Source organism: Astyanax mexicanus, chromosome 3 (assembly GCF_023375975.1).
Source record: "Astyanax mexicanus isolate ESR-SI-001 chromosome 3, AstMex3_surface, whole genome shotgun sequence".
Classification (NCBI taxonomy): Eukaryota; Metazoa; Chordata; class Actinopteri; order Characiformes; family Acestrorhamphidae; genus Astyanax; species Astyanax mexicanus.
In genome coordinates this window covers 58,196,269-58,221,980 of record NC_064410.1, presented here as the reverse complement: position 1 = coordinate 58,221,980, position 25,712 = coordinate 58,196,269, and the positions used below count along the sequence as shown (strand labels likewise).

General features: G+C 36.6%; 1 protein-coding gene across 6 annotated transcripts in view; it reads left to right on the top strand.

Moving 5' to 3' along the window:
- The window catches only part of LOC103043027 (interleukin-4 receptor subunit alpha), a 679,179-nt gene that overhangs the window by 9,947 nt on the left and 643,520 nt on the right, over positions 1-25,712 (top strand). For 4 of the 6 annotated variants that reach the window (XR_007438094.1, XR_007438096.1, XR_007438095.1 and 1 more), the window contains exons 5-10: positions 214-368; positions 1,361-1,517; positions 2,243-2,336; positions 2,571-2,634; positions 3,653-3,738; positions 5,290-6,611. Coding sequence is in view for 2 of the 6 variants with exons in the window: in XM_049475538.1 (XP_049331495.1) it covers positions 214-368; positions 1,361-1,517; positions 2,243-2,336; positions 2,571-2,634; positions 3,653-3,738; positions 5,290-6,148 (1,415 nt within the window). In the remaining 4 variants the exon portion in view is untranslated. Of the gene's footprint in view, positions 1-213; positions 369-1,360; positions 1,518-2,242; positions 2,337-2,570; positions 2,635-3,652; positions 3,739-5,289; positions 8,755-25,712 lie in introns of those variants that run through there. The other 2 variants (XM_049475538.1, XM_049475537.1) reach the window with 1 other exon arrangement.

Genomic DNA, 25,712 nt, shown 5'->3' with positions numbered 1-25,712 from the left:
CAGCTAGTATAGCTTTATTCTCTCCATCGTTCTTTGGTGGTTGAAATCATAAATCCTCCTTCCTTCCACTGTTTGTACACCACCTGCATGTTTACTCAGGCTCCTGTTGTTCCGAAAAGGTCAGAGAGTTTTATCAAGATTGGTAACCATGCACCATGCCTACGTACATATTTCCATAAATACATAAATGTATTCTGTATTTGTTCTGTGCAGTCAAGCCCAAAAAACCAATCAACGTATCGGTGGAAGTGACGGAGAACGGGGACTTTCGGATTTCCTGGAGTCACAACTACACATCAACTCAAAAACCATTTGTGGAAAGTCTGCGTACGAATCTCAGCTACGGCCTCAAAGGAAGCAAAGACAGAGTAAGTGATCTGGTTAAGCATGAAAGGATTATATGTACTGTAGTAATTAATAATATGATCATGTTTTTTTCAACATATATTAAGAAAATATGCTGAGTTTAAGCCCAGGCAGCTCTTGCCAGCAGAGCTGCACCCAGTATTTTCTTATTAGAACTATGTTTTACGTAACAGAAATATGAATCTGCCCACCACCTTTTACTCAGTGCCATTTCCACACCCTGGGTTGCCAGGTCTGCTGAACAGGTTATCACTGAGATCCAGTAAGGTTTACTAACCATAGCTGGGCAATTTACCAGAACTAATAGTGTAGTAAAGAAGGGCATTTTGGACTCATTTAGCAACCACCTAACAACCACTAAGCAACACCATAGCAACACATTAGCAACCACCTAGCAACTACTTAAAAACTACATAGCAACCACCACAGATACCATAGCAACACCTTAGCCACCACTTAGAAACTGCATAGCAACCAACAGGGCAACACCTTAGCAATCACCTTAGCAAGCACCTAGCAACCACTTAACAACACCTTAGCAACACTTTAGCATCCACTTAGCAAAACCTTAGAAACAATTTAACAATCACCACGGACACCATAGCAACACTTTAGCAACCACTTAGCAACACCTAAGAAACAATTTAGCAATCACCATGGATACAATAACAACACCTTAGCAACCATCTAGCAACCCCTTAGAAAATACATAGCAACCAACACCGATACCATAGCAACACCTTAGCAACCACCACAGACATCATAGCAACAGCTAAGCAACCAATGGGTTACACCTTAGCAATCACCTTAGCAAGCGCCTAGCAACCACTAAGCAACACATTAGAAATCACCATAGTCAACGGTTGCTGTGCAACCGTCCTGTGTTTCCCGCAGGAAATGCACTTTTCTGGTTACTGATTGTTCCTTTATTACACAGCGATGTAATAAAATAAAGACAGAAATTGATCTTACTGTCAAACCTTTGTCCACTCAGGTGCCAGTCCAGTTGGAACAAGGCCGAACTTACTATGAGCTTGTGGGGAAAAAGCTTCAGCCTAATTCTGACTATATCGTCACAGCAAGTGTGAGCAGTGACTACAACGACTATCAGACATTCAGCGACGAAAGTGACCCATTGGAGTTCAGCACACGTAAGTTTTGTTGTATACTATATTCCTGATTTTATACTTACTGACCATTTTTTCAGCTCCATTGATCTGCATACTTTATTATTATCATCCTCTTTTCACCATGTTTTTTAGTACTCAGAACCCCACAGGAGAGAAAACCACCACAGAGCAGCTATTGTTATTATTTGGGTGGTCATATTACTCAGCACTACAGTGATTAGCACTGATTAGCATGGTGTATGGTGGTGTACGAGGTGTTTGTGTGTGTTGTGCTGCTGGTACAGTGAGTGGATCTGATGCAGCAGTGCTGCTGGAGTTTTTAAACACTGTGTTTAATCATCACTCACTGTCCTCCACTCTATTACGATAGTGAGGTGTTTAAAAACTCCAGCAGCACTGCTGCTGTATCTGATCCACTCACTGTACCACCAGCACAACACACACTAACTATAATAATAATAATAATAATAATAATAATAATAATAATAATAATAACAATAATAATAATAATAATAATAATAATAATAATAATAATAATAATAATAATAATAAAGTATGCAGAAAAACAGATATAGAACAACAGCCTGTAATTACTATAGAACAACAAAGTGTCCTGTATGATCAGTGAAGCTTGTATTATGGGCAGTAAATGTGGAAACAAGCAGGTGGTTCTAATGTTATGGCTGATTATAATAATTTAATGAGTTCAGTGTACTTATCTGCTTTGTTTTGTCTCTGTGTCGCAGCTCCATCTCTGCAGTCTTTTCTTGTGATAATAATTCCCATCTCATGCATCATTCTCATCCTCTTCATAGTCATCATATTCTACTGCTACATCAGGTAGGTTATATTAATTCACTTTAATCAACACAGAGCTAAGATATATCCACTAATCAAATACAGATCGTGCTGTATTTAAGTGTAATGAGGTTTTTGCTCATATTTCCCAGCCCATTAACTGTGGTTTCACACTATAAATGAGCTGCAAATAAATGACTGTTAAATAACTGTTGATAGATACATAGTTCAATGTAACACAAGTATATAACTTTCCTTTTTACCTTTCCATTACAGGATCATTAAACAGTGGTGGAACAAGATTCCTACTCCAAAAATAGCTCCCAGTTTTGAAAAACCGGTAAGCATTGTTTCGTTTCAAATTGTTTGCTCTGCTTGACGGATCAGGCAAACTATGTTATGTTCATGCTTTCACTTTTATATACCGTATTTCTCTGACTATAAGGCGCACCGGATTATAAGGCGCATTAAGCGACACTAGTAAGGATGCCTACATCGAAGAGAGTAAGGGTGTCGCCATGTTTCCCTTCTAATGGGGAAGCTGGGGGAGGTGCCTAAATAAACAAAACTGTAATTCTTAAGAAAAAAACATTTTGTTTTAAAGTCAAACGAGCGTTGAATGTTAATCTATACAGATTTCTCTCCTAAAAACCATTGATTTTGATGCGTAAAGTGCTTCTGTTTATCTAGAGTAAGCTAAGCTTTCCAATATTCTGTCTAAAGGGTGAGTTTCAATGAAGTTTCTCCAGCACTAAGGCTGGGTGTAGCAGCATTAGCATTAGCCGCTAACCACAGCACTAGCAGGACACAAAGTCCTGTAAGTGTAAGAAGTGTAAGAATCAGTATTAGACTGGCAAAATGAAATTATGTTTAAATATTATTTAAATCACAGCAATATTCTGTGATTAATCACTAAATGCTGATAATTCCCTATATTTTGTGAGGATGTCAGTGAAAATACTGTAGAGGGATGGAGAAAGAGAGCAAAAAAATCAGCATTAATAAGAAATAATTTACTTACTTGGCAGTAGTGAAGCTGTGTTTGTCACTAAATAACACTTCTAATGTGCAATCTTAGCCATATGATTAATTCATGTAAAAAAAAAAAGAAAAAAGAAAAATGAATCAATACATTAATCAACATGTCCAGGTAGTTGCAAAGGCAATCTGACTTGCCCTAAATCAAGCTGCATGGTGCGCAGCTGATGGCTTGCCTATAGATCACTAAAATAGGACACAAATTATTAGGAGAAAAAACACCCCTTATGTATTAAAAAAAGGTTATTAGGGCGGTACGATTTATTTAGGAGACCTAAACTGTTTGATCTTACCCTGCCTTGCATTTTTTACCTTATCAGGTCCTAAACTGGGCTACGTTTCCGAACGAGTTCACCCCAGTCTATCTGGACACTGTGAAGCTGGACCTGCCCAAGGAAAAATCATGGTAAGAATTTTGTTTTACACTCTTGAAATCTATTTATGGCCAAATATCTATTTTTCTATCTATATATATAGTGTTTTAAATTGATATGTGAATAGTTGTTTACATTTCATACAAACACTGTTTAAAAATACATTTTACTAATATTATTTACTCAATAATATACACATTATTACACTTAATACACTTTATACACATTTAATACAGTTTTCTTTATGTCTTTCTGGCATAAGAGCTATTTAAAGAGCTACATAATCTATTTAAACATGTCCAATAATTCCCTGTCCACCCTGTTATCCTGGGATAACCCTGTCTCTTTAAGAAAGTAACCTTTTATTTCAAAGTATCACAATATTTCTTTTGCAATCCTGTATCGAAGTCTAAAAAAATATGGTCATGTAATTATTAGTTATATAACGATTGGTGTCAGAAGGGGTTCATTTGGGCGCAGAGTGGTCCAGCGGTCTTAAGCGCTGCCACATGAGCAGGAGGTCGCAGGTTCGAACCCCCGCTCAAGCAGCTTTGCCATCAAGCTGCCGGCTCTCAGAGGGAGCAAAATTGGCCCTGCTCCCTCCGGGTGGGTAGATGGCGCTCTCTCCCCACATCACTCCTAGGGTGATGTCCACAGCACAGGGCGTCTGTGAGCTGATGTATCAGAACCGAGCCGCTGCACTTTCCTCCAAGTGCGCTGTGATGCTGCTCGGTAATGCTGCATCAACAGCAGCTCGAAAAGAAGCGGTGGCTGGCTTCACATGTATCGGAGGAAGCATGTGTTAGTCTTCACCCTCCTGGTGTGTTGGGGCATTGCTAGTGATAGGGGGAGTCCTAATGAGTGGGTTGGGTAATTGGCCGTGTAAATTGGGGAGAAAATGGGAAAAATTAGAAATAAAATGATAAAAAAAAGAAAAAAGAAGGGGTTCATTAAGTGTCGTTTAGGGCATTTTTGTTGGTTTCCTTGGTCCAAATCAGTTGATGAGTTTCTTTATTTAGAGCGTATTACACTTCGGTTTGGTTTGCTTTCACACAGACAAAAACCTGTGCAGAGACAGCATTTGTTCATAGCTGTAGTAATTATCAGGGCTAATATATCAGATTAAACTGCACCTGAACAGCCACTTAGCTCAAACATGAAGAGTCGGGTCGGATTGAGGTCAGATCGTGTTCTCACCACAAACAAGCTCTGAGTTTGTTTGGAACCAGACCAAGACCACCTTCTTTTGCAGGTCTTGATACAGTGGTTTTGTTTCACACCTGCCCAAATGAACCACACCATGGGTAAAAACAATCCAAATACTGCTGATGTGTGTTGTATTTGTCATTAGATCCTACTGTTCTGATTGGATAAAAAGGTTTTAGATTTAGATTTGATACTTTAGAAATGTTTAGAAAATTATTATAGTATGATTATATTATATTTTTTTTAGAAGGCACAATATTCTAATTATTATAATAATAAGCCTTGTTGCAAACCTGAAATTAGTTCTGCTGTATAAAAGCATGTATATGTATAATGTAATGTATATTTTTTTAATCTTTATTTCTTTATCTTTACAGGAAAGCCCCTTCTCTTATTGATGTCAGCTGTGAAAACAGTTACCACAGCGCTGGGAAAAGCGGAAATTCATCTCACGTCATTTACGGCCAGGCGGGTTTTGAGGATGCTGAAGATGGCCTTAATGTAAAGGACTTGCATTGTGAGCTTCTGGAGGACTATCAGTCCACAGTTCGGTCTCTCGCCACGTCAGATTCCAGCAAATCTGGTAATAATCAGAGAGAGCAGTCTGGGAACAGCTCGTCCTTCAGCAATAAGTGCTACTTGGGATCAGATTCCAGTGGCTCCTCCTTCCTGAACCGGTCTATTACACACCCTGCTTATCCCAGTGACGGAAGCGAGAACCCGTTTTCTTCTTTATCGGAAAATCTGGAACCGATGATACCGACAGACTTCGAGTACGGCCCGTGCAATGGCTGTCCAGAGTCTACAGACTTCATACTGACTCAGAACACGCCCCCAGACACAGAGACGGTTGTGGTTTTCGGCTACCAGAGCGTAAACGATCTCCAGAACAACGAGAACAAGCCAGAAGCAGTCCCAGACAAGTTCACCAGCTTTCACAATGACATTAACATGAAGATAATGCCTGGCTGCTTCATCAGCCCACAGGATTTTGCTTTATTCGGCTGCGAGAGCGACATGATCGTCCCTGTTGATGAGGGCTATCAGTCCTGCCCGAGCTTCCAGGGCCAGAACAGTTGGAGCTCAGACCAGAGCACCGACCTCGAACACAGCCTCTCCCAGACTGTGACTCGTGAGCAGGAGCAGGAGCATGCACCCTTGTTTAAAAGTCTGTGCGGCCCTGTTCTGCATGTTTCCCCCGGCATTCAAATCGACTGTTCCTATCAGAGGGTGTGACATCACAACTCAAAACAACCAAAAAAATGAACTTTTAGATTTTTGTGTATAAAAGGGACAAATACACTGGCATGCCAAAAAAAAGCCATGGGACAGAGCAGAGTGTGAATTGACGTGAAATGAAGAGTTTTTGTCTTGAGAACGACAACACCTGTATACAGGACAGGCCAAAAGTTTGGACACACCTTCTCTTTTTCAATGTGTTTTCTTTATTTTCATGACTATTTACATTGTAGACTCATTGTAGGACATCAAAACTATGAATGAACACATGTGGAGTTTTATGTACTTAACAAAAAAAAAGGTGAAATAACTAAAAAAAAAAAGAAATTATATTCTAGTTTCTTCAAAATCAGTCTTGAAGAAGGAAGGAGTTCCCAGAGGTGTTTATTAGCACTTGTTGGCTCTTTGCCTTCTTCACTCTGTGCTCCAGCTCACCCCAAACCATCTGGATTGGGTTCAGGTCCGGTGATTGTGGAGGTCAGCTCATTTTTTTGTTAAGTACATAAAACTCTACATGTGTTCATTCATAGTTTTGATGCTTCAGTGAGAATCTACAATGTAAATAGTCATGAAAATAAAGAAAACACATTGAAAAAGAGAAGGTGTGTCCAAACTTTTGGCCTGTACTGTCTGTTGTGAGAAGCTATCTTGTGAGTGAGGTCCACAGAGTCACATTCAGTACTATGTATCGGGAATCTGTCATAGAGGGCATTACTTAACACTTAGCACTAGGGCTGGGTATCCGTATCGATACAATACATTGAATTCGAATTTGGTACCGATACCAATAATAACGATATTTTTTTCGATACCTTTCGATTGTTATCAAACTACAACTTAGCACAGTGGACAGTAGCGAAGTACAGTGAGTGGTAATGATCACGACTGGTGGCTTCTGGGTGGAATCACATACACACTCAATGAATGCAAGAGACCCGATATATCCCACAGGTCAGTGCAGCAGCAGCATTCTTTAAAAAAAAAAAAAGAAAAAAAGAAATTTGAAGTAAACAAAAAAATATTAAACAAAAACAAAATATCAAAGTAGAATTTCTAATGAAAGCTTTGATTCTCATCCAGCTTTATGAGGTAGAGTCACCTGGAATTCAGGCTTTCAGTTAACAGCTGTGCTGAACTCATCAAGAGTTAATTACCTGAATTTCTTGTCTCTTAATAAAGTGTTTGAGAGCATCAGTTGTAAAAGTAGTTGTAGAGTAGGTAAAATACAGTGAATAGCTCTATTTGAGTACTGTATTAATACATATTATGGCAACTGCAGTCGCAAACACTATCAAAAATGTTATGATAAAACTGGCTCTCATCAGGACCACCCCAGGAATGGAAGAGCAAGAATTTCCTCTGTTGTACAGGATAAGTTAATCAGGGTTACCAGCCTCAGAAACCACAAGTTAACAGCTCCCCAGATAAGAGCACCTAAATGCTTCACAGATTATTTTTTAGTTTGTTTAACACTTTTAAGTTACTACATGATTCCTTACGTGTTCCTTCATAGTCTTATTGACTTTACTATTCATTTTACAATATAGGAAAAAAGTAAACTTTTGACTGGTACTGTATATTCTAGTACAGGTCCAAACAGACAATTAACTAGTCCAGACCTTTACTGTGTTCCACCAATGAGAGACCTCTCTCCTGTGGTTTCCCCTCAGTGATCCATTTAAAGCATCTTTATATTTAGGATTGTTTTACAGTAGAACTATGGAATTAAGCACTTCCTCTAAAGCACTGCTGTCATAGTGAAAGTCTTTTACTTACATTCCTTCCAAGACACTCCCATACACCTCTGTGAATAGCTGCTTTATTACACTCTCACCTTCAGTCACCCTCCAGCAATAACTTATACACTCCTGCTTTACAGTAAACCTGGGTGTTCCTGAATGTCTTGTTTCTTGTTCACAGCTACTAGAGTATCACTGAAAATAGAGATTATTTCACTATAAAGGCACTTTATATACTAAAGAAAAAAATGATATAAAAATATACTGCTTATGTCATTCACATTTAATATTAATAATGTCCAAAAACTGTTTAAACAATGTATGTATCTAAATATGATATTGAGCCTCATTTACAATTTATAGTAAAAAATCATGTAAATCACTGTAAATCCTTGTAAATAAGACAAGTCCTAGAAAAGAAAAAACATACATGTCAGAATCTTTATAAAAACTGTAAAAAATAAAATATATGTTTTTGTTTAGTAAATGAGGCCCAATGTCACTGATACGCAAAAACCTTCTATCTCCATTTTTCACTTTTCACTTTTTTTTTGCATTGCAAATAATGTATAATGCATAATGTAAATATGACAGTAGTTTTTTTTCTTTTTTACATTGTATCTGAATTTTATGATGAGAAATGCTCCAAAAAATATTTTATATTTTTTCACTGCCATCCATTTTTTCTGTAAAATTGTCATTTAGGAGATACAAGGTTTTTGTGACAATACTGTATATGGCTTATGAGGGATTTGTACTATAAACATTGACACAATCTGTGAAGTATAAAATATATGAGTCTGAAAAGTCATTTATGTACATGTTCTGAACTGCTAAATACAAAATAAATACGTAAAAAAGAAATATAGTCTGTCATTTTTGTTATCATACTGCAAAAAAGGAAATCTCAGCAAGTGCAAACCTTTTAAATATAGCCTAAATAGCTTATATTTTTAATTTTGAGATTATAATAGTAACATAATAAGATTTTTTTTATTTAAAACATTTTTCTTAGTTCAGGAAATAACAGATATGTTTTCTTAAAGATATACAGAATAAAACAAGCAAAAATGAATAAAAAATAGACACTTTCAATAGATAAAATTACTACTAAGTTAAAAAAATCCTCTATCAACAGGTCAAAAATGAGAAATATCAGGTTCTCACTAGTGTGCAGAGAATAGTATTACAACAAGTAGAATAATAAAATAAAATAGAGTATACAGATAACTTTACAGTATACCCAATATGGTAACACAGAACTGTATTTACCATTAATAACCATTAGTAAATGTACTTTTAATAACCATTACCTTTAATAACTTTAATAACATATATTTTTAATAACGTATAATGTATAAATATATAGCTATATATATAAATAAATAAAATGTTAAATGTTAATTTAGTAAATTAACCATGATTAAACATGATTGTAAACAGTAATGCACACAATGGAAATATGAATTATAGTTGGTATATCTTTACTAGAATTCAAATTCGCATTAACTTGTCATTTATAATTGTTTATATACTGATGAATACGTTTAATTTGTAAATATTTCTAAATATTAATGCCTACACTAGTAACTACTTGAACCAGTACACTAATGATTTGTTCACAGCTGTTAATCATTAGTTAATACTATATTAATAATTTGTTCACAGCTGTTAATCATTAGTTAATACTATATTAATAATTTGTTCACAGCTGTTAATCATTAGTTAATACTATATTAATAATTTGTTCACGGCTGTTAATCATTAGTTAATACTATATTAATAATTTGTTCACGGCTGTTAATCATTAGTTAATACTATATTAATAATTTGTTTACGAATGTTAATCATTAGTTAATACTATATTAATAATTTGTTCACGGCTGTTAATCATTAGTTAATACTATATTAATAATTTGTTTACGAATGTTAATCATTAGTTAATACTATATTAATGATTTGTTCACGGCTGTTAATGTTACACCTTAGCCCATGTCTGTCTTCTGTTTCTCCCTCATTTGGTCTCTTGTGCTCCTGCCCCTCTGTTTACCTGTCATGTTTCCCAGCCATGTGCTATTGTTGTATTTAGTATGTGTCTCCACCCTAGCTTCGCCCCAGCCCTGCCCTATAGCATTAGTGTTCTCACCTGTGTCCTGTTTGTAACCCCGCCCCCTCGTCATCCAAGCCCCGGTGTTTCTCACTCTCCTCTTGTATTTAAGCCCCTCTGTTTGAATGTTCAGTGTCGAGTCTTTTGTATCCTTTGTACCTTTGTATCTTTTGTATCCTTTGTACCTTTTGTACCTTTTGTATCCTCGTATCCTTGCTATCCGTATGTATCCTAGTCTTAGTTTGGTAGTCTGTGTTTCTTAGTCTTTGTTCTAGTTTTATATTCTCCCTGCCTTGTTTTTTTTGTAGTTTTGTGCGTTACCCGTGTTTTGTTTACTGTTTTATTTTATCTTGTTTGTTTAAATAAAATATTTGCACTTACGTCCATCCCTCCGTCTCCCTGCGTAACAGTTAATGATTAGTTAATACTATATTAATGATTTGTTCACGGCTGTTAATCATTAGGTAATATTATACTAATGATTTGTTCACGGCTGTTAATCATTAGTTAATACTATATTAATGATTTGTTCACGGCTGTTAATCATTAGTTAATACTATATTAATAATTTGTTCACAGCTGTTAATCATTAGTTAATACTATATTAATGATTTGTTCACGGCTGTTAATCATTAGTTAATACTATATTAATAATTTGTTCACGGCTGTTAATCATTAGTTAATACTATATTAATGATTTGTTCACAGCTGTTAATCATTAGTTAATACTATATTAATAATTTGTTCACGGCTGTTAATCATTAGTTAATACTATATTAATGATTTGTTCACAGCTGTTAATCATTAGTTAATACTATATTAATGATTTGTTCACAGCTGTTAATCATTAGTTAATACTATATTAATGATTTGTTCACGGCTGTTAATCATTAGTTAATACTATATTAATAATTTGTTCACAGATGTTAATCATTAGTTAATGCTATATTAATAATTTGTTCACAGCTGTTAATCATTAGTTATCATATCAAATCATATGGTATATTACTGAAAGTTATTATAACGTGTTAGCCACAATATATACAATACACACAATAACAATACACATACTAACCTACACTACAGACATATTGACTAATGGTATTGCACAGAAATACGTAAGTAAGACTGAATATATACAGTGCCCTCCATAATTATTGGCACCCCTGGTTAAGATGTGTTCTTTAGCTTCTCATAAATTGAGTTTTGTTCAAAATAATATAGGACCACGATGGAAAAAAGAGTAAAATACAACCTTTAACTCAAGTGGATTTATTCAGTAGGAAAAAAAATCCCACATTAAGAAATAATTATTTAACATCAAATCATGTGTGCCACAATTATTAGCACCCCTGATGTTAATACTTTGTACAACCCCCTTTTGCCAACAAAACAGCACCTAACCTTCTCCTGTAATGTTTCACAAGATGGGAGAATACAGAAAGAGGGATCTTTGACCATTCCTCTTTGCACATTCTCTCTAAATCATCCAACGACCTGGGTCCTCTCCTCTGCACTCTCCTCTTCAGCTCACCCCACAGGTTTTCAATGGGGTTGAGGTCTGGGGACTGAGATGGCCATGGGAGGAGCTTGATTCTGTGTGCGGTGAACCATTTCTGTGTAGATTTGGCCACATGTTTAGGGTAATTATCTTGCTGAAAGACCCAGTGACGACCCATCTTCAGCTTTCGGGCAGAAGCCACCAGATTTTGTTTTAAAATGTCCTGGTATTTTAGAGCATTCATGATGCCGTGCACCCTAACAAGGTTCCCAGGGCCTTTAGAAGAGAAACAGGCCCACAGCATCACTGATCCCCCGCCGTATTTCACAGTGGGCATGAGCTGCTTTTCTGCATACTCAGCTCTTGTGTTACGCCAGACCCACTTAGAGCATTTGTTGCCAAAAAGCTCTATCTTTGTTTCATCTGACCAAAGCACACGGTCCCAGTTGAAGTCATAGTACCGCTTAGCAAACTCCAAACGTTTGCGTTTATGATTGTGAGTGAGAAATGGTTTCTTCCGTGCATGCCTCCCAAACAGCTTGTTGGCATGTAGATAGCGCCTGATGGTTGTTTTGGAGACTTTGTGACCCCAAGAAGCTACCATTTGTTGCAATTCTGTAACAGTGAGCTTTGGAGAACTTTTTATTTCTCTGATCATCCTCCTCACTGTGCGTGGTGGCAAAATAAACTTGCGTCCTCGTCCAGGCTTGTTTACCACTGTTCCAGTTGTTTTAAACTTCTTAATAATTCCTCTGACAGTAGATATGGACAGGTGTAGGCGAGTAGCAATTTTCTTGTAGCCACTGCCTGACTTGTGAAGGTCAACACACATCTGCCTCACTTGAATGGTATGTTCCTTTGTCTTTCCCATGTTGAAGATAAATGGCCTCTGTGTCACGTCATATTTATACCCCAGGGAAACAGGAAGTTGTGAATTACTAATTAAATGTTCCTACATACTCTGATCAACTTCGTAAACTACTGTAGAAGTGACAGAAATACTTTTATAAAATTTATTTCCTAAGAATTGTTAGGGGTGCCAATAATTGTGGAACAGGTGATTTTATGAAGAATAATTATTTCTTAGTCAGGGATTTTATTTCCCCCTTAAAATTTACTTGAGTTAAAGGTTGGACTTTACTTTTTTTTCCCATCGTGGTCCTATATTATTTTGAACAAAACTCAATTTATGAGAAGCTAAAGAACACATCTTAACCAGGGGTGCCAATAATTATGGAGGGCACTGTAAATATACAATGCTATATAGATATCTAGAACACATATCTAGAGTATTTGTGTAGAAGTGCAGAGATAGTCCAGTATGTGACAGAGTAATTATGAGTAAAGTGCAGTTACAGGAAGAGTTGTGTGGGAAGTGCAGGGTGCAGAATGGAGTATTTTGTAATTAAGTGAATAACTCCCTACTGTAATTATCTGGGTCTAGTCATTTATGTGGAAATGTCAAGATTTGATGAACTCTGGAGACTTCCTGATATTCGTCCCTGAGGCTCTGAGTCATTTTCTCATGTTGTGAGTCACGTTAGAAACTCGGCTACGCTTCATTAATCTGGGTATGTCTGACATGTCTGTTGAACTGTAAAACATGATGGGTTAAGTTACTTAAGAGGAAATAATGTTCATCAAATAAGGAGCTTGAATTGTACGTACATTTCTCCCTGTCTACCGCCCAACTTTTAACGACTATCAGTTCGTAGTCACTTCCTAAGGCTACCAATGTGGAGACTGTTTTTTCAAGGAGTAAGCAATCCACAATGAGAATGTTTTTTTTATTTAGATTGATTGAATAATCCCTTTTATTCTGCTGTAGCTATCAATTATTTTAGTAATCGAGTACTCTACAGAAAAATCGTTTCGATTAGTAAAAAAATCATAAAATAAGAAATTTTACTTAATATTGATGAATGACCAATTGGTTTAATTTTTAAATTCACAGCATACATTTCCACATTGCGAACACAAATAGAAATAAATAAAACACAAAACAGACATAAATATCACAAGTAATAATTTAATAATTAATAATTTAATAAATTAAGTTAAATTATTTCAACTTGATTTCTTGTAAGTATTAAATATATGGCATTAATCAATAATAAAGGCATACACATTGGCTTTATGTTGTGCATCTTATTCTTAGCTAAATGACAATACATTAAGTTCATGGCCAGCTAACTTTAACATGTATTTATTTAAAAACTCCACAGCACTGAGTTTACTGTATTCATAAAGCCTGTATTAGATCTAGAACTTGTCTCCATTGTAACAAACTATCCACACACATACATGTGAAGTCAGACTCCACCTCTTTTTGAACTGCTGCTGATGCAGCATTGCCGAGTAGCATCACAGCGCTAATGCTCGGAGGAAAGCGCAGCGACTCGGTTCTGATACATCAGCTCACAGACGCAGCCTTGTGCTGATCCACATCACCCTAGGAGTGATGAGGGTAAAGAGCGCCATATACTGTATCCACCCAGAGACAGCAAGGCCAATTGTGCTCTCTCGGGGCTCCGGCAGCTGATGGCAAGCTGCATGACCGGGATTCGAACCAGCCATCTCCAGATCATAGTGGCAGCACTTTTGGAGCACTTTGCTGGATCACTTTCTGCCCTACCTTTAGATGTACCTTTACCAGTCAAAACGAAAGCATAGGACAGGAAATAGCATTGCATCCCATCACTTTTGCCAAGCTAAAGAAAACTATATGGAGTCTACTACATTGATTGTGGATGCGATTTCTGTTAGAGTTACTTGTCTCATTGCACTGGCCATTCTAGCCAGATGCAGCCGGTCACTATCATTACTTTACATTACATTAATGCCTTCTATAAGGTATTAATAATAGACACATGACATAATACATCAACCCCTTTACAGATGCCACTATAAATGAGTTTTAGCTTATAATAAACATTCTGAAATGTCCATACACCTTCTTTCTCTACAGTCTGGTGTTTATATAAAACTCTAAAAGACAGTGAGTGATCAGGTGTGTATAGCGCTGCTCTCCCAGGTTTAGTAATTCCCAGACATGTCCCATCCGACTCAGAATTCAAGGGAATTTAACAAGCCCTCATATTCCCAGAAGAATATCCAGTTTGTATTTATTTTGTTGTTGTTGGCCAATCGCTTCCCATGGCATCAAATTACAGTAATTCATTTCAGTAAATTCATGATATTACAGTAAATGGTGATGATGTAAATTGTGGAGTTGTCACACTTTTTGACACCCAAATAAATGAGTCAACACTCAGGACCTATTCAGGGCTGGTTTGTGGGAGGGGCTCATTGTCGCTGGCTTGTTTTTTACAGACAAGGACCTATTCTGAACCGATTGCACAATTCCATTCGTCACTTTCCTGCATGTAAGGTCACAAAAGCTTCCCATGTTTGCTACTTTTGTATTATTTTTTGGTATAATAAGGTGCATTATGCAACACTAGTAAGAAACAGGGGTGTCACCATGTTTTCCTTCTTATTCAGCAGGTCTCATCGCTGGGTGGCAAGACCTGTAAAGCTAAGCTAAGTAAACAAAACTGTAATTCTTAAAACAAACAATTTTCTGGATGTTGGATGTTAATCTATACAGATTTCTCTCCTAAAAACTCTAAAAAAGTGCTTACATTTATTTAAAGCAAGCTTAGATTTCCAGATTTCCACTAAAGCTGGGTGTATCAGCATTAGCATTAGCAGCTAACCGCTAGTGCTAGCAGGTAGCAGCAAATACCGCCCAATAGCGCTACTCTGAGAAGCCCTCAGTGTAACGCAGTAAACGTGCATACTCACCTCTGAACAGCAAAAGAGATAGCATATAGCGCGGTTAGCAGCTAATGCTAATGTTACTCCAGCAGGGCTATCCGGGCTTAGCAGCAGGCTACAGGCCAATAGTACTTAGCTCTGAATAACGAAAGAGCTAGTGCTTAGCACTGTTAGTGGCTAATGATAATGCTGCTCCACCAGTGCTAGCTGGGGTTAGAAGCAGGCTAAAGGCTAATAATACTCACCTCTGAAATGCATAAAGCAAGCACTTAGCTGCCTTGGTGCTGGAGCACTAAATTGAAACTCCTGTAAAACACTGCACTAAAGCAGAGTAGCTTTACTGCTCGTTAATACCTAACTGGTCAAATTCCAATATAAGGCACACTGATGATTTTTAGAAGAATTAAAGGATTTTCAGTGCATCGTATAGTGCGAAAAATATGGTAAACAATCGTGCAGAGGAGGAACAGAGCTTTTGGGATGCTCTGCATTTCAATCACTGGACCCCACACACAACACAGGGAGCAGATACGGTAGCTTCAACACCTGCAGCAAAATACATTCTCACCAGAATTTTAATTAAAGAGAATTCCATACCACCGATTGGAGAAGGACCAGAGATGATGGAGATGACCTTGACCCAGCACCCAAACTTTCAAAACCACCACTATCTACACTTGCACAAACCTTTACTCGAGCAAAAACAGCAGTCGCAGGCAATATGCATAGGGTTGCCAGGTCCAACAAAAATATCCAGCCCAAAGTCAGTAAAAAACTTGCCTTTCAGAAGCTTAAACTAACCCAAAATATATTTCTGTCACACATTTGAAACAAATGGCAAAATAACTATGAGTGTACAACTTGGTATTTTGTTTATACAGGATTTATTATCAGTATTGCTATTTATCTATTTATAAAGTCATTAATATTATTGTAATATAAGTGTTTCATTAGTTCTTTTTTAACAGTTTTATATCCTAATCAAGATCAATTAATAGCAACATAATCAGCAAAAAAATAGCTAATTAGCTGTTCTTGCCCCTCCTAAACACTCTTCTCTCCTCTTTTTTTTTCATCGCCTTGTGATTTCTGGTTAAATTGTGATTTCTCTCTCTCTCTCTCAATCTTTATCTTTTCCTCTCTCTCTTTCAGTCTCTATCTCTCTTTCTCTCTCTCTCTCTCAATTCAATTCAATTCAATTCAATTCAATTCAATTCAATGTAGACTTTATTAGCATGACTGTAAATTACAGTGTTGCCAAAGCATTATAACAATTAACAACAACAATGATATATGAACATACATAACAGACATAATAAAATTTATAAAAAATAACTATTATTATTATTATTATTATTATTATTATTATTATTATTATTATTATTATATTTATCAATAATAATAATTATATAATAATAATCACTTTCTCTGGGATGGGGTCCCCTGGATTGTAGGGGTCTTTCTCTTTAGGGGTCTCTCTCTCTCTCTCTCTCTCTCTCTCTCTCTTTTCCTCTCTCTCTCTCTCTCTCTCTCTTTTTCTCTCTCTTTTCTTCTCTCTCTCTATCTCTCTCTCTTTTCTTCTCTCTCTCTCTCTCTCTCTCTCTTTCTCTCTCTCTCTTTTCTTCTCTCTCTATCTCTCTCTCTCTCTCTCTCTCTTTCTCTCTCTCTCTTTTCTTCTCTCTCTATCTCTCTCTCTCTCTCTCTCTCTCTCTCTCGACTTAACATCCAAGGCAACACACATTTTTTTTATGCTTTGAAGGAAACAGTAATTTTTAAAAGTAAACCATAAAAGTGTGAACATGGCAACTCTGAATGCTGAAGAGCAACTGTTTTAAAAAAGAAAAAAACACTTGAAAAAAACAAAAATGAAGCTAGAGAGCGATATTTACAATTTCTTTTTTGTGCTAGCAAGTTTCACAGTTGTGCTTTTGAGAAGGAAATTTACACACGTAAAATGTTCAAACTCCCAGGTTATTTTTTTTTTATTAACTTGTTTTTGCTCCTCTGTCTTTTGACATTAATGTGACGCCACACTGGGCCTGAACAAAAGGACAGTGACTGAGGACAGTGTAGACTTGTGTCAGCCTGCTTGTGTTCAGTATTGTTATACTGAAACAGAAACTCCAAGCAATATCCGAGCCTAACCACACAGCACAATAACCACATAACTAAATATGGTGAAGCAAGAGAACAAACAGAGAGCGAGCATATCATTCAATTTTCATATCCCTGTGCTATAAAGAGAAACAGGAAATTGGAAACAAATGTTTTCCCTGGAAGCCTGAGGAGCAGGTAAATATAATACCACAGTGTGTTTAGCAAGCACGCTACCTCTGATAAGGCCTGAATAAGTTAATATAATATACTGACCACCCACTTCATTAAAACCACTAAACTCTGTCCATTTACTGTCCATTATAGTGTATTATTAACCTCCTTCACTACTGTACTGAAGAACTAAATTGCTGTATCTGTATCTACTGGAGTATTATTTTTACTTCACTACTGTACTTAAGTACTAAAATGCTGTATCTGTATCTACTGGAGTATTATTATTACTTTACTACTGTACTTAAGTACTAAAATACTGTATCTGTATCTACTGGAGTATTTTTTTTTACTTCACAACTTAAGTACTAAATGCTGTATCTGTATCTACTGGAGTATTATTTTTACTATACTTCTGTATTTAAGTACTAAAATACTGTATCTGTATCTACATGAGTATTATTTGTATTTCACTACTGTACTTAAGTACTAAAATGCTGTATCTGTATCTACTGGAGTAATATTTTTTTTACAGCAGTAAAAAAGACAGAAGTTTTTAAGCAACACACTGATATTGGGCCACTTTCATATGAGGCAATACATTTGTTACTCATCCAATTCATAGTAATGTGTCTTTCTCAGAACCACAGATGTGTATTAAGGAAGTAGATCTACTTCACTATTGTACTTAACTACTAAAATGCTGTATCTGTATTTTATTTTCTACTACTTCACAGCGCTAACGCTCGGAGGAAAGCACAGCGATACATCAGTTCTGATACATCAGCTCACAGACGCAGCCTTGTGCTGATCCACATCACCAAAGGAGTGATGAGGGGAAAGAGCGCCATCTTCTGTACCCACGCAGAGAGAGCAAGACCAATTGTGCTCTCTCAGGGCTCTGGTAGCTGATGGCAAGCCGCATGAACAGGATTCGAAACAGTGATCTCCTGATCATAATGACAGCACCTTAGTCTGCTGGACCACTTGAATCCCTTTAGATTGTACTTTTTAAAATTGCTAATTAATATTGAATTGTCTCAAGTGTTTAAAATATTTTTTAAGAAAACCTATATTGTTTTAAAGTGTTATTTAGCCACTTAAAAATAAGTATATTACTTAACTGGCAAGCACTTTAGACAAAATGCCAAAAAGCTCAACCACATGTCAATGAAAACTGTATAATATACAGTTCTGGAATAAAAATCAAAAGAAGACTTCACTTTCTGAACCAGTTTCTCTGATTTTGCTATTTATAGGTTTATGCTTGAGTAAAATGAACATTAATGTTTTAGTCTATAAACTACAGACAGCATTTCTCCCAAATTCCAAATAAACATATTGTCATTTAGAGCATTTTTTGCATAAAATGAGAAACGGCTGAAATAACAAAAAGATGCAAATAATGCAAAGAAAATAATGCAAGTTCATTTTCATAAAGTTTTAAGAGCTCACAAATCAATATTTGGTGGAATAACCCTGTTTTTTTTTTACAGATTTTCACAGATTCCTGCATCTTGGCATGTTCTCTTCCACCAGTCTTACACACTGCTTTTGGATAATTTTACGCCTTAACTCCTGGTGCAAATATTTAAGCAGTTCAGCTTGGTTTGATGGCTTGTGATCATCCATCCTCTTAATTATATTCCAGAGGTTTTCAATTTGGTAAAATCAAAGAAACTCATCCTTTTTAAAGTAAATGTTAACATTACTCTCTATGTATGCATTAATGTGTTGTGTAAAAGTGCACTGTTATACAGTGTTTGTATAAGATCTGTGGTATTTGTCTGATTTGGGTGTTGCAGAACTAAAACAGGCTCACCTGCATGTTGTTTTGCTTCATGGTTAAATAACCTGGAGGCTTACTGTACTTACGCCCCTCAGTCTGCCAGAGCTCAGCAGGTAAAACTAACTCTTCAGGTTTTATAATCTCACATCTCCCACAGGAACACCATTACTGCTGTATTACAGCAACAGACAAGAAAGACCGGCTATTACAGTGATTATGTTGATTAAAGGGTGATGGAGTCACAGCACCACACAGAGTTAATCCACTCTAACCTCAGTGATGCACAACCTCCAGTGGCACGGCTTTTAAACATTGGAGAAAAACAATATAATTAACAGCAGGGCACAAATAATAGAGGGATTAGGGAGTTAGAGCCTGATAATTAAGTCTTAAACCAAGTACAAATACTTTGTTACGTTATTTACGTAGAAATGTTGGTTATCTATACTTTATAGGAGTAATTATTTATCACACTTCAACTTTTTACTTCTATTTGTCACATTTTCACACAATAATCTGAACTTTCGACTTCTTACATTTTAATAAAAATAGCCTCGTTACTCCTATTTAATTTCAGCTCGTTTTCATACCGGCTTCTCATCATTCAATAAAACCCCTATCCAGATAAATCTCTCCTCCATCCAGATAGAGTAAATCTGTTTGTGATTGGATGTAGAGAAGTATAAACATATACCATTCTGACTCCCTATTGGTTTATACTGTGATCCATCACACCTGCACACGTCACGTCACCCCTCCCCCACACACTCCAGCAAGAACACAGCAGACGTATGTAGTCTAGTATGAAGATGATCTGTGCAGAGACTCAAGAGACAACCTCCAGATAAACTCCAGTCCCACTAAGCTTTAACTTTAATATATGTACATTCTACTAAAATACATTAATTTACAATGGGCAGAGGTGGAAAGTAACTAATTACATTTACTCCAGTTACTGTAATTGAGTAGATTTTATAAGTAATTCATAATTTTTAAAGTAGTTTTTAAATTAGGTAATTTTACTTTTACTCAAGTTCATTTTTACTTCGCTACTTTGGAAAACTCCCCGTTACTGAGAAAAAATAAATTGCAAACAAGTTGTCTGTATAAAAAAAAAAGTTTTGTTCCTCATGGTAGTGCAGCTGAACTTTTACGGTTAGCGGGAGAGTGCTGTGTGAATCAGCTGTGTAGCCTGGGGTCTGTGTGCACGGCTCGGGTTATGCTACCTATCGATATGTGCTTCTTTACGGCACTGCCAATGCGCCAACCAACATTCTTTTTGTATGTTTTCATGTTTATATAAAAATACACTTTATAGCCACCTTTATGACCTTAACTTTTTAACAGTAAAGAAAAAAATGGATGATAGAAACCTATGCCACTTGTTCTTGAAAATGTTTTATGAGGTGGTCTAAACAAATATTGCCCGAAAGGTCCAAATTATTTAATTTAATAATTGCTTAATTTATGATTTATCTATAAATAATATAAATAAATGAATTAAGATAACTATGTAACTTTTACTCAAAGTACTTTTTTAAATTGAGTACTTTTCTACTTTTATTGGAGTAGATTTTTCGATGGGTACTTTTACTTTTACTTGAGTAGAAGTTTAGCAAAGTAAAGGTACTTTTACTTAATTAAAATGTTTTAGTACTTTTTCCACCTCTGACAATGGGCATATATGCAGATGAAATAGGGAGCAGCATAGTGCATCCCAAATTATATTATCAACATTTTTATATATAATATAACATTAGCCATTATGGTTTTTAGAAAAATGTGTTTTGGGAATGGGGGGTAGTGCACTATAGGACTCGGCTCAGGCAAAGTTTTAGTCCTTATGTGATAATGGCAGAGGTCTGGCAACATCACCAGTAAGTACTGCTGGGGACGTTAATCAACCTGGTTGTTGTCCTTTGGGGAGCTTCCTGGGGAACAGCGACCATATTGAATCCTGTTCTTGTAGTATGCTTGGAGCTCTGGATGTGATAGGGGATGGGGTAGGGGACTCCTTACATGAATACCTGTGGGAAAGGAAAGTTAGAACAAAAATGTGTTAAAACTTACCATCTAGTGACATGTCCAAAAATCTGTATGTAAATGTGGTGTAAATAATGTTGGCATTAATACATGTATTAGTGTGTGTTTGCATATATGTGTTTGTATACCTTTGAGGTACCCCTACTCTGTAGTAATGGTATGGCCCAATTGAGAAGGGGCGGAGCTACAGGTATAAAAGGGCAGGTAGAGGCAACTGTGGGTGTAGGTGAAATAAAATAAAATAAAATTCAGATTTAACCCGTTTTCTAATATTTAATAAATTCACTTTGGTGTTGGAATTGGCCTGGATGTATTTTGTCTCTTCTTCCTGCTTTCCACTACCTATCACTCATCTGCACTGCCACAAGGGCAACCTTTTTTATACCATAATGGCATTCTTCCACTTACACTACTTTTACCTTAATACTTTTACAGTACTTTTACTTGAGTAAAAAGCTTGAGTTGATACTTCAACCTCTACAGAAGTATTTTAAGTTCTAGTATCTATACTTCTACCTACAGAGTAATGAATGTCACATTGTGACAGTATTAAATTGCAAATAAAATGACTACAATCCATTTCTGCTAGGTCTTAAAAACGTGGAATAGTAAAGCATTTGAAACTTCATAATGTTGCCATTTATTTTTAGGATATCAAGCACTAAAGTGTTTTAGGTTTTATTTTGTCCTATTCTTCCTGCAATCATTTGCTGCAAAAAAAATAGAATACACAATATATTGCCCACTCCTACTGGGAGTACAGTTAAACTAAAAATAGAGGTCAACCATTTGTAGTGTAGAAAATATGAATATATTAATGTATTGTGATATTATATTTTTTTACAATTCTGTATATCTTCTCAAAAGCACAATATTAACTTGTGTTTTTCCTTTTTTTGTCAGATACGCTCCTGTCCTCTGTTCTTCTGTCATGTGTTCCTAGGTCCTGTTTTATTGCTGTTTTATCTCCGCCCCAGCCTCACCTTAGTCATAAGTGTTCCCACCTGTCCCGTTTGTTACCCTTCCTCTTCGTTTCCGTCCACAAGTGTTTTCTGTTTCCCAGTTTGAAATATATACTCTGTCTTTTCCTTTGTTCTCTGTTGTGCGTTTTGATTTGATCCTCAGTCTCTGTGTTTGACCCTCGGTCTCTGTGTTTTACCCTGTTGTGTTATACCCTGCATTTATGTTTATGAGTGTTTATGATGCTATTAGTTCTAGCTAGTCAGTTAAGTTTCTGGTTTGTTTTCTTTAGTTTTTCTTTGTTTGCTTATTTTGCTTGTTGGATAATTAGTCTTCTTGTTATTCCTTTGTTTTATAGTTTTTGATTCTTTTGTCTTAGTGTTTGCTCTTTGTTTCTTTTTGAGATGTTAAAAAAAAATCAACTTGACTTTGCTTCCAGCCTCCAATGTGTTACATAAATGCAGGGTATAACACGACAGGGTAAAACACAGAGACTGAAGGTCAAACGCAAAAGGCATGACAGAGAACCAAGCAACACATGGGGAATATATGCAAACTGGGAAACAGGAAACACCTGGTGAAGGAAACGAGGGGCCGTGTAACAGGATCAGAGACAAGACAGCAACTAAACAGGGCCATGTGCTAAAAGATCACATGGCTCGGAACACATGACAGGAGAACAGAATACAGAATTCTGTTTAGTTTCTCCAGCACAGAGGCTGGAGCAGTATTAACATTAGCTGCTAACCGCAGCGCTAGCTCTTTCACTATTCAGAGGTGAGTATATTGGACTGTAGTCTGCATGTTTACTTTGTTAAAAATGCTATGTGGGACGAACTGCTAGGGTTCCTCAGTCTACCTTTGACCAGAAAATAGACTTTCATTGCTAGTGCACCTTATAATACGGTGCACCTTATTGTTTGTGAAATAGAGAACAATTAATAATTTGCTTGCATTGATTGGTGTCAGGCAATGGTTTATTTAATGTTGTGTTTAAACCACATTTCTTTTTTACAAGCCATACAAGCCATTACACAGCCCTATCTCATACTATATATGCTCTACTGCCTTTCACACCTGTCAACACTGCCTTGTTTCTACATGCGAGAGTAGTGTGGGTATATGTGAATCAGACACTGCAGTGTTCCTGAGATTTTACATGCATTACTGGTACTGATAGGGTGATAGGAGAGTGATCACTGTGTATTATATCCAGCCAGGCGTGGCTCTGTGGTCAGAAACCAGTCTGAAACTGGGCGGAGAGCACATATTCTGGCCTACAGTCTTTAATGGTGCTCCATCAGTGCTGCACTTTGCCTGGAAGTGTTGCTAAAGTGATATTTGTATTCAGGAAAACAGCTCTAGCCACAATGACACAAGCATTTAGCTTTGTGTAATGTGCCCGGGTCAGTGTAAGAGTGTATGTGGAACAAGACGTGATGCGATCTTTATCTCTGTAATGCTGTTAGCGCTGAGGGCAGCGTCTTCATCATCAGTAATAAGAACTCGCAGTTACATTTATTAGAAAATGGCCTCGGTGGTTTTATCAACAGAACACTGAAAAACCTCATACAGAGCTCTGAATTCACTTGTAATGCTTTGATAGCATCTGTTTCTTCCTAAATGCATTTTCCATAGTATACCACATACAGCAGTTGGACAGTGAAACTGAAGCACCTGGTTTTAGACCACAATAATTTGTTGTGGTGACGGACAGTTCTGGTGGAAACAGGAGAGTTGAGGTGCACATTAAATTCTGTCGTAATTTGATCAGCCGTGGTTTTATGTTTTTTGGATACAATCCGGGTTAGCACCCGAACATCCCTTTCAGACAGCTTCCTCTTACAGCGTCCACAGTTAATCCTGTTGGATGTGGTTGGTCCTTCTTGGTGGTATGCTGACATTACCCTGGATACCGTGGCTCTTGATGCATCACAAAGACTTGCTGTCTTGGTCACAGATGCGTCAGCAAGACGTGCACCAACAATTTGTCCTCTTTTGAACTCTGGTATGTCACCCATAATGTTATAGTGTGCATTGCAGTATTTAGAGCAAAACTGTGCTCTTACCCTGCTAATTGAACCTTCACACTCTTACTGCTCTTACTGGTGCAATGTGTAATTAATGAAGATTGGCCACCAGGCTGCTCCAATTTAGCCATGAAACCTCCCACACTAAAATGACAGGTGTTTCAGTTTCATTGTCCAACCCCTGTGTGTGCCTTTGTAATGTGTGCAGCATGTGCTTTTGCACTGTCTTGGTGAAAAACGAACCCAAATTCTGATTCGTCTAACCACATTATACATTTCCACTGTGTGATGGTCTATTATTCCAGATTCCTCCAAGACCAAGATGTAATGGTATTATTGTATGTAACTTTGTATTGTAGAGAAGTGGGCGGAGCTTCTTCTGGACGTGGTGAACATAAGGTTTGTGTTGTGTACAGTAAAGTTGTAAGTGGTATTAGTGAATATAGTAACTCTGTATTGTAGTGATTGTTGGTGATAAAGGTGTAGAGGACAGTAATCTCTTGTTCATGTGGTTTTATCAGCTGTTGAATGATGGTTCTTGATGAAGTGCGTCTGAGGGATCGGAGATACGAGGGTTTAGCTTGGACTTGTGCTCTTACCTTTTACACACTGAAATTCCTACTGATTCCTTGAAAGCTTTAATGATATTATGGGATGTAGAGGGAGGAATATGCATCTTTTCCAATCTTTCTTTGAAGAACATTGTTTTTTAAGATTTCAATCATTTCCTCATGCAATTGTTGCAAATCTTTGTTCTTTTAGTCTTTCATTGATACTGCCTTTGTTTCACATGATGATTATAATCAACAGTTTGAAATAAAAATTTAAATCAAAATGTAGCTTTATTTCTCATTACTAGCCCCAAATTGCCCTTGTCTAACCTTTTTTTGAAAGTTTTCAAAAATGAAATGCAGAAATCTATGTAAAATGTCATTAATTTGAGCAGATAAAATATTATATACCTTGTATTTCTACTAAATGCAAACAAATAAGGTTCAAAGTAATTCTAAGAAACACATTTTCTGATCTGAGTACCAGTTAATCTTAGTAAATCTTAATTATACAAGACAGTTGTATAGACAGCTTTCTCTTTTTTCAGCTGAAATGCTTTAAACCTCACCCGAATGTGGTGTGTAATACATTAACACGCCTTTTAGGCTCTGCTTATAGAGAAATCAATACTACATTATCTGTGTGTGAGAGTGGGACATTTATCTGCCCAGTAGAACGTAAATGTGTTCTAGATCTTCTATATGTTCAGATCAGAGAGTTCAAACACATCTTTCTCACTGTTTTCATAACCCAGCTAAGAGATGTTCTCTACTGGGTTATGAAAAAACTATG